The sequence below is a fragment of the Spea bombifrons genome, chromosome 7, assembly GCF_027358695.1.
Source record: "Spea bombifrons isolate aSpeBom1 chromosome 7, aSpeBom1.2.pri, whole genome shotgun sequence".
In the NCBI taxonomy this organism is placed as follows: domain Eukaryota; kingdom Metazoa; phylum Chordata; class Amphibia; order Anura; family Pelobatidae; genus Spea; species Spea bombifrons.
Window position 1 is genome coordinate 35,980,128 of NC_071093.1, and position 20,131 is coordinate 36,000,258.

At 40.5% G+C, this 20,131-nt stretch overlaps 1 protein-coding gene across 2 annotated transcripts; it reads left to right on the plus strand.

Moving 5' to 3' along the window:
- Window positions 1-6,122: 6,122 nt before the first annotated feature.
- Window positions 6,123-18,859, plus strand: GSPT1 (G1 to S phase transition 1). Of its 2 annotated transcripts, none has more exons than XM_053471449.1 (15): window positions 6,123-6,489; window positions 11,313-11,360; window positions 11,577-11,618; window positions 12,101-12,322; window positions 12,999-13,032; window positions 13,372-13,449; window positions 13,859-14,039; window positions 14,473-14,627; window positions 15,171-15,311; window positions 15,520-15,613; window positions 16,054-16,134; window positions 16,624-16,797; window positions 17,407-17,496; window positions 17,886-18,054; window positions 18,333-18,859. In XM_053471449.1, exons 1-15 carry the CDS (start codon window positions 6,300-6,302, stop codon window positions 18,383-18,385), a joined length of 1,752 nt encoding a protein of 583 aa, XP_053327424.1. In that variant the 5' UTR covers window positions 6,123-6,299; the 3' UTR covers window positions 18,386-18,859. The 2 variants fall into 2 exon arrangements, with proteins under 2 accessions (XP_053327424.1, XP_053327423.1); XM_053471448.1 differs by having other exon boundaries at window positions 6,124-6,489; window positions 12,098-12,322.
- The last annotated feature ends 1,272 nt before the right edge of the window (window positions 18,860-20,131 follow it).

Genomic DNA, 20,131 nt, shown 5'->3' on the forward strand with positions numbered 1-20,131 from the left:
CATTTCAATGCTATTACAGCCAGGGGCTTTGCTAGATCTCCAAGGGCCACACACACAGGGCAGGCCCTATAATGGGGCAGACAATTGCCCCAGGCGGCACTTTAGAAGGGGCGGCACTTTGCCGCCCCAAGCGCTTTTTTTTTTTTTGAAGTGGAGGAGAGAGAGGGAGAGGGGCACCGAGTGATTTTCGCTTACCCGCTCGGCGCCCCTCTCTCTCTCTCCTCTGCGGCGAGTCTCCCTGCTCTGCCACGGTGCCGGCTTGTAATGCAGAGCGCCGGAAGTGACGTCAATTTCCGGCGCTCAGCATTACAAGCCGGCACCGTGGCAGAGCAGGGAGACTCGCCGCAGGACTGTTTAAAGGTAAGTACCGGGGGGGCGTCGGCGAAGTTTAAAATGCCCCCCCCGGCGTCGGCGGGGGGGGGCGGCATTTTAAACTTCGCGCCCCCCCCGGCGTCGGGGGGGGGGCGGCGTTTTAAACTTCGCCCCAGGCGGCGTTAAGTCTTCGGCCGGCCCTGCACACACACACAAATATTTGCACAGCACGTAAAAGATTCTGATTTCTTTATTTCTAGCAACCTCTTTGACATATTTTAGCCCTTTACATTATCACTCTTCTTTCTCTTTGTCTCTGATTTCTATCTCTTCCCTTTTTATGTCTTTGTTGTCCCACCTTTCTCATTATCTCTCATCCTCTTTCTCGCTCTCTTTTCTCTCCTCCTCTTTGCCTCACATTTTTCCTATCTCTCCCCTTTCTGTATATCTAACCTCCTCTTTCTCTTAGGAGCATTTTCCTAAATGTCTTGGTATGTCCCATGCAGCATATCAAGACGTTTTGGACAATGCAATGCTTCCAACTTCGTGGGGACAGTTTGGGGAAGGCATCCCCAGCGCACAAAGCAAGGTCTGGATGAGTTTGGTGTTGAAGAACTTGACCGGCCACACAGAGCCCTGACCTCAACCCCATCGAACGCCTTTGGGACAAACCGGAATGGAGATTGCGAGCCAGACCTTCTCATCCAACATCAGTGCCTGACCTCACAAATGTGTCCGTGCACACAGTGTCGGTCAATGGGTGTTAAATGCATTCCAAAGAGCTACTCATACATTACATACCGCTTCTCCAGGAAGTCAATAAAAATGGTTTCAAAATATGTTACATTTAACTGGTGGAATAACTCAATCCAGCCAAACAAAAAGCTTACTACAGCTTCAAAACTACATATATGTTGTGTTAACATTTTACAATGGTTTACAACTTTTTTTATATGTTTATGATAATAGATTTTCCTTCAGGGACCCAGAGTTTAATGGTTTTACAGGTCAGATTCTGAAGAACGCATGTCTTGTAATCTCCATATTGTCTGATTTTTCCATTGCTAGAATCCCTGCTTAAATATAGGGTTTCCATTTGAACAGTTACAGAACTATTTGTTTGTTTACTACAAATTAGCCATTTGCAGTCAATTGGATATTGTTTTGTTGTGGGTTACAATGGGAGAGTTGCTACATAAAATATTTAGTGTCCTTTCACAATGTAGAAGATTAGATTGGATTTTAAGCATTTTCCTATTTCATAGCTAGCATGCCACCTGGTGGAGAAAACTGGAACTGAATGTGGCACAATGCAATAATTCATTTCATTATATATATATATATATTCTATATCTGTTTGTTTGTTGGAAATTTGGCTTAGCTGCTCAGAACTTTACGCTTCAAGAATGGTCCCGTACTATTAATTTTTATTCTTGGATGGATGCTTCCATTGGAAGTTACTAGAAGGATTTCACATGACAACTAAAAGCCCTACTAAAACACGGTAGAATCGCTCAGCCTCAATTAGGAAACACAATGACTTCATACTGCAGATGGCTCATTCTTAAAGCCAAATTAGTCATCTGCCTATGTTATCAGTGTACAAAGTGTTATGAGTCTACCCATGCCATTCAAAGGATGTTAATAAAAAGGGAAGGTTTGCGTTTGCATCGAGTATCAAGACCCCATGAGATGGTTGTGCCGACCGAACATACACGTGAACAGATTGTCCTACGTTCAGCAAGGTAATCTAGGTTGCTGCTAATATACATTTACACGCTAGAAGCTAGAACATTGTGTGAACACAAGAATTTGTTTGTTAACCTGAAGGAATATGTGTAAGCATGAACTTGCGTGTGTATGTGTGAGCATGAATGTATAAGTGCGAGTGAGAGAAAGTGTGTTAGAATAAGTGTGTGTGTTAGTATGTGTAGGTGTGTGTTAGTGTAAGTATGTAAGCATGTGTATGTCTTTAAGCATGCTTCTGTATGTTGGGATAAGTGTGAGTGTAAATATTTGTTTGGATGCATATGTGAATTACTGGAAGTGGAGGAATGGGGCAGATGGGGCCACTTGGGTCTATCTGCCCCCCCCAGGCCAGAAGGTGCCATTGATGATAAATTCTGTATTTGTTATGCATAGTTTCTGTCCTGATATGTAGTTTCCACATACTTTTGTCTTATTTCTGGACTTTTTTTAAATAATAAAAAAATATTAGTCATTAATTAGCCTAAGACGAAGATTAAGTGTGTTTTGTTTATCCCCCAATGTTTTCCAATTTACAAAACACCATATAAAAAAAAAAAAAAAGAAACAATTGTGGAAAATACTAAATCTTGTTTCCATATGTGCTCTGAAATATAATTCACAATAATTGATTTTATAATTGCTATGTTTACTGTTGCCTGACATTTTATTGCTAATTAAAATCATTAGATCATCTAGACACGCGTATGTTCCTTATGTTTCCTTGACATGTATTTGCCATATAAGATTGTCTGAAGCTGCTAGATATTTCTTGTAGGAGCTGATTAGTATTTGAACTTAGTTTTTGGTAAATACTTAAAAATAAATAAATAAAGCAACATACTTTTAGAGCTGATTTCCTACTTGCTATTTAACTTACATTCTGCCAGCAGATCATCCACAGCATGGAAGCTCCTGATCTCTAGAAGCATTTGCCTATGACTACTGGGCCATAGTTCAAAATTATGAATGGAAAATCAGGAGAGGATTAATATTAAAGGGGAAAAGAAATATGGTAAAATCTGTATTAACTAGATATAAAATTGATGATATCAGACAGCAGGTGAGAATACTGTCATATTTTATTATTTTTTTATTGATAATACATATTTGTTATTACAGTGCTGGAACAATGGTGGAGCAGCGCCTATCATTATTTTTCTGCTACCCGTGTTTGTGTGCATAAACATATTTTTTAACCCCAAAATGCATTGTTTTCAATGGGTTTTGGGACCGCCCATTTTCCTTAAGGGGTTAAAAAAAACTGACTGGTTTCTCCCAAATAAATAGACAATTTGCATTTTAATTGACAAAAAGCTTACTTCCAAAATCATATGAAGAAGCAATGATGATGCGTAAATAAAAGGGACACTCTAGTGTCCCATGCAGCCTCATAAACTAGGGGAATACATTTTAGAGTACTTTGCAAGTATGTTAATACTTACTCTAGAAACTGTTACCAAATAAAATAAAGCACTTATCTTTAGGAAAAGTTGCAGCTCCAGAGCAAGGCCTCCTCTTCATGAAATTAACTGAGGTGCTTTCCAAACATGAGCATGCGCAAGGGACTCATTAGAACCTAGATCCCTTCGCTGAACCAGTGCTGGAGCTCAGCGGTGGTGTGAATACCACATGGTATGGCAGGACGAGATCTCCTGCAAGCCAAACGTATAGAAGATAAATGCATACAGGTGGATCCTGTAGAACCCATCCATGCATTTGTAAGGGGGAACTATGTGACAATTTAAAGGAATAGCCTGGCTGGAGGGTTCCTTTAAGGTACAAGGTGCAGCCTGGCTCCAGCGCTCCAACTATTTGCCCAACTATTTTCTGGACAGAAGACGCGCTAAATGCCCATGGCACCTAAAGATGAAATGCACTGAAATCTAGAAGTTGCTGTTGAGTGAGTGCCGAGTTGGGTTTGAGCCATCACTTGCAGTAGATTTTCTTTAATCACATCTCATTAACATCATGAGAGGAAAAAAAAGGGCAGAGGGACTGTTGCTGCAAACAGAGACTCTTGGCAGATATGATATTGGATGTAGCCTGCAACCCTACAAGGGGTTAATAACAGCGCTGAAGATATTTAACATTTTGTGGCCTGGAAATCATTGTTGGTCTTTATAATGAAGGAATACTCAATACCCTAAATCGAATGATATACTTACCTTCATGATACCTGTTAGCTCTCCTCACAGGAAAACAAGATACAAGGTGAAATTTGCGATTGAAATAAACCTCTTGTGCCAAAGTATATTATTATAATTATTATTTATTGTTTTATATAGCGCCATCAAATTCCGTAGCGCTGTACAATGTGTAGACAGGACATAACAAGTAGTATGTAAGTAACATAACAGTTTGACTCACAGAGACAAGAGGTGAGGAGGGCCCGGCTCAAACGAGAAGTCTACGCAGATAACTCACATGCCTAAATCGAATGCATCGAGGAATGAAGAGAGAGCGCATGCGATAGAAACATTTCAATGCATAAAAGGAGTTCACAAACTACAGAGACTTTTATTTTAGAGGGGGAGAAATGCGCACAAGGGGTCATAATCTAAAACTAGAAGGTCAGAGGCTTAGATGTAATGTAAGGACATTTTGCCTAACTGAGAATGTGGTAGAGAAGTGGAATACCCTCCCAGAAGAAGAGGTAGTGAATAATACAACGAGGGAATTTAAATACACATGGTATAGGCATGTAGCTATCCTAAATTTAAGACAAAGCCAAGCACTGAACAAGCATCCTTCCTCTTCTTGTTCTTCTGTCTTCTATCTTTCTTAGCTTCTCCTCGGTATCAGCTCTGTTAACCAGGCCTCCCGGAGCACTTCCTTTAAAAACGCTGCCCACCCTCTCCCCAAATTGGAGTACAGTGAAAGGCTGTCCTCATAGGGGGCACCATGGCTCTGCCCCTTTTGCATTAGTAATAGGCCAGATTATTGCAGGCGAATCCATCTGCAATATTCTGGCCTATTACTTCCACAAAACCCATGGCGCACCCAACAGGACAGCCTCTCCACCATTCCTCCGATTGGAGGAGAGGGCGTGTGCAGGGGCTCCGCCCTTATGAGGAAGCGCTCCAGGAGACCTTGTTAATGGATACCAAGGAGAAGCGGACAAAAGAGAGAAGAACAGGAAGAGATGATGCAGAGCTGCAGAAAAGGAGACGAGGACACGGAATTGGTCGGTGAAGGAGGTAAGGAGATATTGAGAGACTGAAAGAGCAATGCGATCCAAATGATAATTCAGGGCTCTCCCCTCGTTTTTGTTAGTTGCGTTGGGCCTCCTCCAACGAATTCACGAAATAAGCAAGTTTTGGTGACATTTATAAGAATCTGAATGTGCAAGTCTTATTTGCACTTAAAAAATACCACAAGCATTTATAAAATTTTGACACAAGCAGAATATTCTTGTGTGAATTTACCAGCAATTTACAAGATACACAAAACCAGACAAACCACAACGGCACAGGAACACACAAACGTAGTATTCATGGTGTAAAAGCTACACATATGTACATTTTAACACACGTGTGTCTTCAGCGAGCTTAGGGAGCATTAGACTTCTGAAGTCTTTCCAGTTTACGAGGGCTCCAACCCAGACCCCCTACTTCCCAATCTCTCTGAAGGCCATTTTCTAACTTGGGACCTCTGACTTAAGTATTGCATATTACAAGCTTTTCAGAATATCCAAGTCTCTTAATAAGTCTGAAGAAAAGACCTAGATAGTCTCAAAGGCCTGCAATCTATTATACGTCAATTAACCGATAAAGGCATCATGTGTACCAAATTTGGTATATTTTTATGAAAAACGCAGTTATTGAATACGTATTGCCCACACAAAAACATAGAACTACGTTTCCCAGCATTCCTTGAACACTTCGCATTTCACAGAACGAAAGGGCGGTCTCGCGTCTTGGTTGGAGCAGGGGGTTATGGGGGATGTAGTCCGTCAGGGCTCGCACGTCTCATACGAATCAATAGCTCTTGGCAGGCGAAGCGAACTACCAGCTGGCGCCTCCCGTGTCGCGTTTGATGCGCCGGCTTACGTCGGTGACGTCTCGGCAACACACGAGGAGCCGTTGAGTGAGTGCTGAGTAGGGTTAGTGCTACAGCCGGGTGTCCTGTTTTAAAACAGCCGGTGCTGCTCTCCTTGAGGCCCGAACGCGAACGCCACACGCTAGACTCCCACACTAACCGGTTGTAATCCTCCCCTCATCCCATCCTCACACCCGGAAATGGACGCGAGCGACTCAGCCCCGGATTCCTGGGAGCAGGCGGACATTGACACTCAGGAGGCCCAGCTCAACTCATCCCTTGCCAAGCTCAACGTGAATGCCAAGCCGTTCGTTCCCAATGTACACGCCGCGGAGTTCGTGCCTTCCTTCTTTATGACTACACCGGCCTCGGAGCGACTGCAGGAGGAGGGTAAAGAGACAGGGAAGGGAGCTAGATGGAGGCCACACTCACAACCCCCCTCCCACCCGGTGTGGCGCAGGAGCCGGGCGGTTGCCGAGTGAGGCCTAGAGGTATGGTGGGTGGCCGGTGTTCCCTCCCCCCCCCAGCCCAGGTCTGATCGTAATCAGCGGGTAGCAGGAGCACGATGCACCCGCCCAGATGTCCACAGCACGAGGGAGGTGCCTGCAGTCGGATAGGAAGCAGACACCCTGGTCCTCTGTGCCCTCACATGCGATGTATCCGTCTATGCGGTATTTGGCGCGGCGCAATGTGTTTAGCATATATATGTATATATATTTTAATTGGCATTAGTGAAGCAGCTGGATCCCATGCAGTGACTATGGCGGGGGGAGGGGAGACAAAGAGATTTATTGATAGTAATGCAAATGTTTTCTAAATAACAAACAATAGCTTATGCCCAATTATACAGAAAATTATACAGCAGGAGTCGTTGCGCTGTCCTATCGCCTCCTCAGGGACTGTTGCCCAGTTAAGGCATTTTAAAGGGACACCCGCTAAAGAACAAGAAACCCATCTGGTGTAGAATCTGACAATCTTGCCACTGATAGGCTGTTTGAAGCAACCAATCAATGCCAAGAATGTGCTTCCATCAAAATAATTGAGCTTTCTGCATATGCGCGTGCGGGTCTGCACAGAGCCAACGCTGGAACTGGCTGGAGGTGAGCATGTCGGGGGCTCGGAGAGGTGCAGGAATACGTCTCCTGCATGGAGAATAGCTGTGATACAGGGGAAGGGGCATATGGGGGGTGCTGTGCCCCCATGGCTATACATGGGAGACACAAGCATTTCTAGGACCCTCTAAGCTGTCATATGCTTTTAAGTGCACGTGATGGCGGGAGTGTCCCGTTGCGTATGACGTGGTACCTGCACAATGCGCCTTGCACTTAAACCAGGACTAGACATATAAAGCTTCTGTTACCCAGAACGATGCATACGTACTAAGGGCTCGTACTGTAGTTACTGACTCCATGACCATATAGACTTACGCACCCGAATCCCACTGATCAGTCACGTTTCACAAGTCACACACCCTTCTGACACGGGAGGCCACGCAGTAGCCTCTAACGTACTGTGGTTGTCTCTAACTATATTCTAAGCGGTTTTTGCTGTTGACTTAAACATTCACCAAAAAATGAGATAGGCGTCTTGTGAAAGTTAAGTTTGATGAGACTTTCCACGTCTTTAATACTATCTGCCGTGGGCAGGTTTCTAGCTTGTGGAGCCGCTGAGTATTCATAATTCATAATGTGACCTGGGGCAGGAGGGTACGCTCTCGGCTGTCCTCGGCCCGCTTTGCTTCACACGTTTCTGACTTTGCGCGATTGCTAGTAAAGCTAACTAGCAACATAACGAAAAAATAGCACTTTTTTTTTTTTTAAAAAAAAAAACATTTTAAATTGAATCCAAAATGTGCATTATACTGTAATACATATTTAGCAGCATTTACTGCCCCGTACCTAAGGAGTGTACCCATAGTGCTGCAAAACTTTCCAGCCGTCAAGTTAAAGGGACGGTTTGCTGTCACTAAAGAAGAATGCATATTTAAGTGCTATGTGAGTACATTAATGTGTTCCTTAAAACAAGGCACCTGAAGTAGAAGCTGCAGTTTCATGCACAATCACCCCCCCCCCATGGTCTGGCCCTGATTGGCTGCTTAACGCATTGAAATAATTTATCACTTTCCACACATGGGGGTCTGAACATCCTTGGAGGTAAGTATATCACGTGCAAAGAGATGTTTGGCCAAATAGCTGGGGCAGGGGGGCATCGTAGATATTTAAGGGGCAACTGCTTTGCAAACTTTGTTTTACACAGTATTTTGTTCCCAATCAGCCCAAGGGCTTTACCGAGCTTATGAACATGAGCTTATAAAGTGTTAACGATTTCCCCCAGAAAATGGAAGTGTTGTCTTATACAGTGAAGGGGTTATATTCCCCCTACAAAGGACTTTTTTCTTTTTCGTCGATGTGGACATGTTTTGCCCCAGAAGTAAGCCGTAGATAAGGCTGACCTCGGTGAACCATCTGTTGCATGCCCACATAACTCTGCCACAGAACCTGTCTGCTCAGATGATTTTACTTTGTAGCTCGGGATTTTGTGTGGATCAGATGATGGTGGTCAGGCACTCGCCGCCAGACATGAATGCCACCATTTTGAGGAACACATGTGACCTGCACGTAAAGTGGTGCCCTGTAGTATGTGTAACATTCCTTTTGGAGTTTAGGACGCCATTTTATTGTGTGTAGGTCATTACGCTGTGAAATGTTTCCTTTAAAAATGGCTGATATGGCAACCTGTAACTGACAGCGTCTCGTATCACGTTTATCTCTTGCACAGCTGTGTAGATAGATCCCCAATTATAAGAGTACACTGAAGACATCATTACCAAAATTCATATATTTAATAGAAACCCAGAATGTGACCCCGGACGTGACCAATGCGTACCTTCTAGTCTGCCCGTGTTTCCTGATGTAAAGACAGATCTTAATCTGCCGTTTGTCTCATCTTCCATTTGTGCTGGCCAAACACATCTACCGCATACATGTTCCAAACCTCCAATACTTCCTCTGGGAGGCATTTCCATGTATCTGCCACCCTCTCAGTAAAGCACATGAAATGCACAAAGTGTATTAAAAGGTAAAGCTTTCTAAAGCCCTGACTAAAATATAAGTATGTACGGATTTGCGCATGCTGATGTGACACTAATTATACCAGTCCCCTCAGATGAGCATCACTGAGACAGCAAGTCATGTTTCCTTAAAGTAGACCAGCTGGGGCGTTTAATTACTTGACCTGCCCCGGTGGGGTAAATAATGTAGCATTAAACATGTTGTTTTTTTTTGTTTGTTTGTTTTACAAAAGATTCTTATCTTGTCCTAATTCCTTTATTTACTGTTTAATGTTCGTGGCCCTTTCCTGAGGCATGAAGGGGTCTTGTGTATACGTTGCTTCTTGTGAACGTGTCATTAGCGAGCTGTGTGATGGTCCTAGTTGTATGAGGTTAGAATTTTGCCTCTTGTGTGCCTTTGATTTAACTTTCTTACATTGCCCTTTTTTCTGAACTTTTTCTTGATCCTTGGTTGGGTTTATTCACCAAAGGGGGTTTGCAGTAGAGTTGCAGTTTCACTGATTTTTTATTATGTATTATATTATGAACCAGCTGGTCGTCCTACAGAAAATGCGTAACTCGGATGGCGAGGTGGCTTTCACAATCTTGTTTATCTCTAAAGAGCCGGCCGGCGTCTTTCTGCAGGAGAAGCTCACTGGTGTCGGCCCTTCATAATGCATAATGGAGCGGAGGATCTTAAACAGCAGCTCTCCTGCAAGTATCTGCTTGAGTGCTCTGTAGAAATGAATTTATATAAAGAGGCAAACTGATGTTCCTCTTCTGTCAGTCAGAACCCTGTCTTATTTGCAAACTCCTTTATGTGGAGCAGCACCTTTTAATTTACTGGACTAATAAGCTCTTAATAGTAAGCGGCCCACTGAGAGTAAATGCTTTATGGTGTCTACTGAACGAGGCAGTTAGGTTGGCTTCATACCATATCCACACTTCTGGAATAGAGAACAATCCTTTCATTAACTGTACCCCTCGGGTTTATGATCCTCATAAACCATATCGCTATTATGCTGTGATGGTGAAGATTGTTGTGCTGCGCCAGAAGTCCGGATCAGTCTGGCTTTCTTTCACATGGCCATGCGCATGGATGGAAACCAGGATTTTTTTTGGGGGGGGGCCTTAAGAAAACACCAAATAACCTATCGCTTGTTCACTGTGTCACCTGAATGAGTGTCTTTGTGAAAAGTCACTCTTTTGGTACAGCGCCCCATTAAAGGGAAAATAGAGATCATCTTTTAAGACACTGATTTCTCCTACACTTTCTGCTATTCTTAACCCTTCCATAGCAAAAAGTATGTACAGGGTTAAATTGAACCCTTAAAACAAAAAACCCAGATTATAGCAGTTGTTGTTGTTCAATGCCTGTTTTAGCTGAAAGGTTATTGTATAATAGTTATTTATTACGGTCATTTCACTAGTAGTGTTTGGATAACATTTTATACTTGGCCCGCAGTCTTTGTCAGGTACGTGTTTGTGGATTACCTGTCTGTCTCTCTCTCTCTCTCTCTATATATATATATATATATATATATATATATATATATATATATATATATATATATATATATATATATATATATATATATAATATACTATGCAGTTGTGTAATACTCATGCAATAAAGGTCATCTTATATTGCATGTGATACTCCAGGAGTCAACAAATTTGGTTTGTATCTAGGCCACCCTATGCTGTCCTCGAGGTAAAGCGAGTGCCGGGCACTATGTGACCCGGCTGGCAGCCTTATGGCCCCCGCTACACCAAGCCCCCGCAGGAAAGAATATGGTGCTGGATTTGTGTTCCTCCAAAACCCTGGGAAGTGGCTTCTATTCGCCATGGTGACTTGGGGTTTGTCAAGCCCTGTGATACACAACCCTTCTAAAGTCGTGAAATGGGGAAGAAAATATATTTTTTCAATGTTTATTGATATAGTAGTCCATTCTTCCCTAGGTATGGCAGGAAAGATGCATCTTGTCTCCTAATATAGAATTAGCGATGAAAAGTAAATGACAGGCAGGACCCAGGAATCTTCATTATTACCAGTGACTTCAGATTGGCCTGGTGTAGTGTGTCAATTTCCTTGATTAAATGATCTGTAAAATAAAAACCAAATTAGTTGAAATGACTCTAAGCATGATTTTTGTTTCCTCAGACACACCTGACAACTCTGCACAAGATGAAAAGTCTCTGTCCTCCGAAGGTATTTGTTTTTCTATTAATATTTAAGGTACCAAAACCTAAATATAATTTGGACCTCAATGTCATAGTTTTGTTCTTGTATTGGGGGGGGTTTGTCCATAGTCCGCATGAGATGTTTTCTGCTTCCGTTATGGACGTATGGCTGCAACAAGTCTGTAATGCAACAGGTTGGTGTGGATGTTTCTTGAAATGCCAATTAATTTTCTTTTATCTCCAGACTCCAGTGCGGTTGTTGGGATGGAGGTATCAGAGCCAGTTGGTGAGTAGTATTACCACAAGGCCGGGTGATCTCTACCTTTTTCGCAGAGCTACCAAACAGAGCCCTGATATTACCCAGTTCTGGGCGCTAGGCACAAAGTGGAATAAATATATATATATATATATATATATATATATATATATATATATATATATATATATATATATATATATATATATATATATATATGTGTGTGTGTCTATAATCTTATAGAAAAGGGAGCACACCCTAAAAGCATAGAAGGCATACACGTTCAGATTGCTAGGTTGCTGCTAAAATCATAGCGACAAATACACAATACGGAGTTAGAAATCAGCGCACACCCAGCAAATACCATTCACAATCTGAGGCGTATTAGTGTCTCTTTATCAGAGACCTCACCTGTGAAATTTAGGTGAATAACTACTTGTAAATTATGCAAAAGATAAAGGAATGTTTTTCAGTTGATCATACGCTGTCATTTTTTAACTCTTTTATAGTAGAAAACGGAGAGTCAGAAATGTCCCCTGAAGAGTCCTGGGATCGTAAAGATGAGCCCAGCGAAGCTGAACCAGGGGGCGGTTTGGGTGATGGAGGGTCAGCTGAAGAAGTTCCTGTTGAAATTATGGAGGAAGAAGAAGAAATAGCAGTACCCAAAACTGTTGTTGTACCCCCCGATGCTCCCAAAAAGGAACATGTGAACGTTGTGTTCATCGGGCATGTAGGTATGTGACTGTAGAATTTTTAAGTGAAACTTCAGTGCGCAAAAACTCCTATAACTAAAAGTAATCAGTCTAATAGCCACCATTAAATGTTTGTAATGTGGGGTATGTGTGAAAAGTTAAGTACTTGTAGAAACCAGTGGTATGTTCTGCTGATTCTGTACTAGAAATATTTATACATAAAAGATTCAAATAAACACTTAACTGAAAACTATAGAATTGATCAAATGTTTGTGGTAAATTTCCTGTATATATATATATATAATCTTCAAAATCTGGTCCCAACCAGAAAATAACGACGCCAGTAAAAGCCAGGACTAGTTTAAAATTCTGAATAAGAAAAATATTCTAACTATTTCTAACGTAAGTAAATGGATCCTTCCTGGGACAAGAGCCTTATCCAAGATCTTAACTATTTCAGCGTGTACCACATCAGCTTCGTAATTTTTCTGGGAAAAGGGGTTATTTTAATTATTTTGTCACATGACAAGCGGGAACATACAGGCTGTTACCATAGAAACATTAACGATTTATAAAAGTTCTTTTATGTGATACCGTAGACAGAATAAAATGTTAGTTCTGGTAAGGTTTGTTTGCATCACGCACTACAGAGTGCTATTAATATTTTGCTTAAACTGAACGGCGTTATTATATTCTCTTAACTGTTGCCTGTTTTTAGATGCTGGCAAGTCAACCATTGGGGGACAGATAATGTAAGTATATTTAACTAAAAAAAACAAACCCTTTTTGTAACGAGTGCTGGAAATAACGTCTTTGATCCAGCGATTGCTATTTTACGGCGTCTCCATTTATTTGTAACCATACATCTTGCATGTGTTCGTACCTCCTTGTCATTTTTATGTAAGTTGTATTAACTGGGGTGACTGGCCATATTTCTCCGGGATTATACTGCAAAGGGGTCGTTTCTTTTCCTTTCTCCTCTTCTCACACGTTGTACTGCTCTGTGCCTTCTATATATAAGCAAAGTATTTCCATTCTCACCCTTCATGCTGCGAGCTTCCGCATCGGCTAACATTTGTTTGTATCCGCAGGTATTTAACTGGTATGGTCGACAAGAGAACACTTGAGAAATATGAAAGAGAAGCTAAAGAGAAAAACAGAGAAACCTGGTAAAACTTTTGTTGGACTTGTAATCCACATCTGTTCTTGCAAAGTTTTTATGTGATTATGGCTGCTGATTACAAAACAGGAATACTGCAATAAGTGGTCAAGGTTCAGTATGTCGCGTTACCTGCTGTTACCTAATGCGGTAGAAGGGAATGCCCAGGTCACCTGGTCCTGGGAATCCTTCTTCTCATCCATATTGTTCACTGTTAACGCAATAGAGAAGATGTAGGGAGACATTGAAGCTGCTTTTAGTACAGATAATTTGCCAATCTGCATTTAAGGCACCTGACAGAAATTTGGCCTTTAGTGAATCACAGACTAAATGAATAGCTGCCCTGGCTGTTTACACAAGTATTTGTGACATAATCGTTATTAAGTTTTATTGTTCCTAACATTTTCATTTCCTCCTAGGTACCTCTCGTGGGCCTTAGACACAAACCAAGAAGAAAGAGACAAGGGTAAAACAGTTGAAGTTGGTCGTGCCTACTTTGAAACAGAGAAAAAACACTTTACTATCCTTGATGCCCCTGGCCACAAGAGCTTTGTCCCAAATATGATTGGTGGCGCTTCTCAAGCTGACCTGGCTGTTCTTGTAAGTAACATTTTTTATGATAAACCACGCTTAGCTGATCTGTTTTTATGAGAATAAGTTGAAGAGGGACATACATCTTTTTCACAAATATAACCTTTTAAAGTTCAAAAATCCTTTATGCAATAGAAGTGTAATCAGAATTTACATACGTGTAGGGGACAGATCCTTTGTAAATGTAATTGGTAGCAAAATTGTCACGTCTTTGTAATTTCGAAGTGTCCCGCATATAGCTTTCAACAAATTGTCTAGAGAGGAACCGATTCTGTTCTTTTTTTTTTTTTTTTTTTTTTTTTTTTTTTTTCTTTCTAATGTTAATACGTGCTACATAAAGAATGTAACAAGTTGGTATCTTGCACCTAATTTTTTTTGTTTTGTAGTTTAGTGCACTTGAATAGTTATAACTGCTAAAAATATTATTTGGCTTTGAATGCAGGTCATTTCTGCAAGAAAGGGTGAATTTGAGACTGGTTTTGAGAAAGGAGGACAAACCAGAGAACATGCCATGTTGGCCAAAACAGCCGGTGTCAAACACTTAATAGTTCTTATTAATAAAATGGACGATCCAACGGTGAACTGGAGCAACGACCGGTATGTTCTGTGCCAAACTTGGCAGGGAAATTTTTATAATAAATTAGCTTATAGAAATGTCCTGGTTGTGAGCTTTTTCCTCTCGTGTTTCTGAATCTGATGTATTAACAATAACGAATAAAATTGCTGGATAACTAACAGTGTACAGTATATTAGGATATAGGTATTTCTTGTCTATAGCACTAGGCCACGCTCCTGGATTCTACGTTATACCAGAACTCCATATATCATTGTTGAATATCGGTAGTGTGTCTGCAGGTAGAGCTATGAACCGGCTAATATGTACTTCAGGCATTAATTTGTTAATGGTCTCTTGTGAACATGGCATTAGGCCTCTTGACTGATCAATAATGGGGTTTATGACCGTTTTGACCCTTCTCATCTCTGCTGATAACAAAGATAGCCTGGAATATATTTTTCATTTTAGGCATAGTTTTATTCAAAAAACAATGTTGTGATGTATTGCTTTGTTCAGATATTAGGTCCCTAAGACAATGGTATGTCGGTTTGCCTCTGATAGAATGATTACTCTTTTGTTTATAGGTATGAAGAATGTAAAGAAAAGCTTGTGCCCTTTTTGAAGAAAGTTGGATTCAACCCCAAAAAAGATATTCATTTTATGCCATGCTCGGGGCTGACTGGGGCCAACCTCAAAGAGCCAGTGGAGTCTTGCACATGGTACAAGTAAGTGGAGACATTCAGTTTGCATGTGATATTTCAGTAAACGGATGTGCAGTCATTTTGTTTTAGAGATCACTGTACATTGAAGTACAGTCAGTCTTTGGGTTGGGATTCTTCTCTTTACACTGTCTGCTATTTGTGGCATGATTTATAAAGGCGATCTAGCTATATTTTATACAATGTATATATTTTTTTTTCTTCTCTTCCTCAGCGGATTAGCATTTATACCATATCTAGATAATATGCCAAACTTCAACAGATCATATGACGGACCTGTCCGGCTGCCAATTGTGGATAAGTACAAGGTATGTTCAAAAGTTGCAATAAATCTTAATTCATGTGTTGTGTACAAAGTCTTCTGTCTGCAGAGATGAATAAATGATATGGTGGGGCTATAGGTGAATTTCCCATTGCTTACTAAAATTGCAAGGATTGTGTACGGGTTCTGTTGTTTTTACTGTATTTTCTCCCTCCCAACCGTTTATTTTTTTTTTTGTTTTGTTTGTACATTCTTTATTTGGATACGATGTGTGATTTTCCCAATTAACATACCTGTGTCCATAGAAAATGTAATTTGCAGATTAGAAAGGTCTGAACCAAAAATTATATAGCAGCAATGCCACAATTTTTTTTTATTTTGTTCAACTAAGGGGGATTCACAGGTCACCTTGTAAAGTCAAATATGCGAATTAAAAGTTGTTTGTTCTAGTGTAGTAGTTTTTATTCTATACATTTTCCGTTGCAGGATATGGGCACGGTGGTACTAGGAAAACTAGAATCTGGTTCAATATGTAAAGGACAGCAGCTTGTCATGATGCCAAACAAGGTAATTGCTTGGTTCTTTCCATTTCTTACCTCCTGTGTGCCTGAAGAAACAATTTGTTTATCTGTTTTTGTAGGCGACATGTCCATTATAATTCACTAATTACTGAGCATTCAATTTCAGGTTTAACGTGCATTACCAGTAACTAGATGTGTTGGTGACTTAATTTTAAAACATTAAGCATTTAGTGAAATGATCTTTCGCGCATTTTAGTGTGTGTGTCAGTGTCAAACTCCATGAAGCAGCCTCCTGTCCTGGAAGGTTGTAAGCAGACTTTACATGAGTGAGCCAGCCAGCCCATTACCCCACCATAACCTTACAACATCATATGTTTAGTGAATAGAGCTGAGCAAGTCTGCTGAACACCTTTTTTCCCTCCCTAGTAACATCCAGGGATGATATCCTTGAAAGTAATGGTCAGAGTAGGAGATTGATCTCTAATCCGTTCTGCATGAATATTGACGTCATCTCCCTGTTTGTTTTGTTATCAAGCACACTGTTGAAGTTCTTGGGCTGCTGTCGGATGAAGTGGAAACTGAGCTTGTAGCACCTGGAGAAAATCTGAAGCTCAGACTCAAAGGCATTGAAGAGGAAGAAATCCTTCCAGGATTTATACTCTGTGACCCAAACAATCTTTGCCACTCTGGACGCACATTTGATGCCCAGGTAACACATTTGCTCAGTCTGTTGGGTTTTAAATGTTCTACGTCAAATCTGGCATGTGGCATGAAGTCACCTTTCCCTAGACAAACCACAACTAAACCTCATGACAGGAACATGGTTTAAAGTGGTTGCATTAAAATTGCATTGAGGTTGTTTAACTTATGCTGCACAACCTTTGGGCTACAGCTCTCATTTATGCGTGCCCCTAAAAACTTTCACTGGTTCAAAACCAACCTTTAAACTCCATCAACAGCAATGTTTTCTGCAAAATACAAACTAGAGCAGAGATAAGGGAGAACACGCTCTGCAGTGGCTGCCAACTGAAGAAGACCTTTGATTCCGCAAAAAACAGAGGTTTCGGGTAAAAACATTGCCTGACTGTCCCACAGGCACATTGATGCTCGGTGGACATATTACAGTCCTTCCTGTCTTGTTTTCATGCAGGACTATAGGCGGCCCACGATCCACAGCTTGGATATAGCACATACACAGGCTACTTTACGGCTTCAGCGTCCTTTCCTCGAAGCAAAATCCTGATAACTGAGTGTATGTGATAAAATGCCAGATATTTAATTTTTACCTTTTTATAGAACCGTTCTCTGTGTTTTGCAGATTGTCATTATCGAGCACAAATCCATCATCTGTCCTGGTTACAATGCAGTGCTGCATATTCATACCTGCATCGAAGAAGTTGAGATAACAGTATGTTCCTTTTTACTGTATTTTACAAGCTGCCAAATTCCTTCTAACATAACTTTACATCTACAACATAAACTATTTTCCTTAGGCTTTAAAAGGGAAAGATTTACGGTCCCTAACAGCCCTGTTAAAATGCCTATTCACATATTCTTTTATGGAGAATCCCCCAAAAGGGGACACAATGGAAATGTAATTGAATAACAATTAATATTAATGCATAGTCTTAGTCCAAACTCTTAGATGAATTTCCATGGCAAGAAATGCACATTCTAATTGTTCATTGACCGTGACTTGCAAACACGGCTTAAGACAAAGCCATTGGGTTAATTTTCATTAGGGATAGTGATGTAAATTTGTATAGTTTGTCTAATTTTTTTCATTTTCTTACCCAGGCCTTAATCTGCTTGGTAGACAAAAAAACAGGAGAAAAAAGTAAGACACGACCCCGATTTGTAAAACAAGATCAAGTTTGCATTGCCCGTTTGAGGACAGCGGGAACTATCTGCCTTGAAACCTTCAAAGATTTCCCTCAGATGGGTCGATTTACCTTGCGAGACGAAGGTAAGGTCGTCTTTATGTTTTAACTGTGGTAGTGCAATTATGACTGGGTGGGTAAGGGATATATAGTATTCCGGTGGAAAGTGTATGCTTACCCTATCATAGTATAGACTTAATACTATATGAAGTATGGATCGAGGTCATTGAGCCGGTAAAGTTTGAGGTCCTAGAGGTGGTAGGGAAATTATGTAGACTAGATGGGTCTTGTGGCTTTTATCTGCTGTCAAATTCACTGCATCTGTGCTAAAACATTTCTCACCTGTGTTCTTCTCTTTATCCAGGTAAGACCATTGCAATTGGAAAGGTCTTGAAACTAGTTCCAGAAAAGGACTAAGTTTTTATTTCCTCTTGACCCAGCACAATACTGTGAGGAAAACTGTCTCTACAGAAGCCTACTTCACATCGCCTTCTTACTGTTTGCCCATTGACAAACTCTTTCCCCCCCAAGAAAAAAATAAAAATAATCACAGCAGAAATACTATGTCCACATTGTAAGCTTTCTCATATTGAGAGCTCTGCTGTGTCATTGATGTATTTCCTTCCCTGAACATTTTCATTTCCTAAGTCCCTACTAAATTTTGCATCCATGGAGAGGTTTGGCAATAGCATCATAAGTGATGTGGACAATAACGAAAACCTAAGAATTTTTTTTTTAAGTTCATGCAATACTACACTTTCCTCACCACCAGAACAGAACATAAGACATCTTAATTCTTGGTAGAACATTCTAAGTGTGCGAATGTGTGAGCACGTGTTACAAAGAGCTACCATGTTAATAAAATGTTCAATTTGAAACCCCTTTTCGGTATTTGAATTGCTTCTGGATCTTTCTTTTAACCTGAATGTAACACCTGCTGCATTAACTTTTTAACTTTCCAAGTAAAGTATTAAATATTTTGGCTTGGATTTTTTTTCTAAATACCCCCTAATCATCAAATGGCTCACTGGCAGTTAGGATTGCATCCTGTTTTTAGAAACTGTCATTGATTCGGATGTCCTGATGAGGTCACTCTTTACGTGTCAGATTGCTTATCCAATGCATTGTGTTTATCATCCCCGGTGAGCAATGCTTTCGTTGAAAGTTGACTTCACAGGAAAGATATATTTTAAAGCTGGAGTGTGGTTTAATTTAAAAAGCAGGTTGAGTTAAATACTTGTGTTTTCTCCGACGCTATCTATGTAAAATATATAAAAGAATCTGCTAATTCGCATTGGTCTTACCATAAAGTGCTGGTTTCTTCTTTCATGTTTAGGGGTTATTACAGGCTTTGCCGAATGCAGCAGATTTCTAATTTTTATGTCGTTAGTAGCTTTTAAAATGAGCTACATTTTAATTACTAACTGGGAAGGATTCCAGTTCTCAATAACAGTCTGGTCTTTGTGTTTAAATATAAAGGCTTGATAACTTCTCCTTGCTGCTTAAACTATGTCTAAAAATTAGAAGACTATTCAGCTCATAAGAGTTTGCACATATTGAACCTTTTCGGATACATGATATAGTCTTTCTGTCTGTAAACTTTGCATATCAAGAGTTGAGCTTCTCTAGAACTGAAAGCAATGTCTCTGGTTATTGGAAAATGACATCATTTTCTTTATGTATGCCTTTTGTTCCGTCATCCTCAGGATGTAAAGAGCAATAGTGTAGCCCAATGAGTAGCAAGCATGAAAATATCCCCCCACGAAGAGAATCTGGGGAGATACTTATGCTTGTGACATCAGGCAATATTTGGATTATATAGATCTAGGTAATGACTTCTGACTGTGTTCGACTTTTAAGAGGAAAATCTTTGTTAACCTGGACTCGGAAATCTCTCCAGAATTACAGTTTTTCAGAACTCAAATCCGTAAAGATTGTTTAATTCTGTTTCTTTGTAAGTGTGGATTTCCCATTCATTTCATCAATTAAGGCTACATTGTACGGCCAGAGAAAATTATTGTCCTTCAGTTTAAAATGATTACTCTTGTAGCTGCCGTAATGCATGAATTGGAAATAAATTTTATTATGTCAGCAAAGCTGTGGGCTTCCGGGTTTTTTGTTTCATGTAGGACTTCAGCTATTTAGATAAATATATGTTAAAAT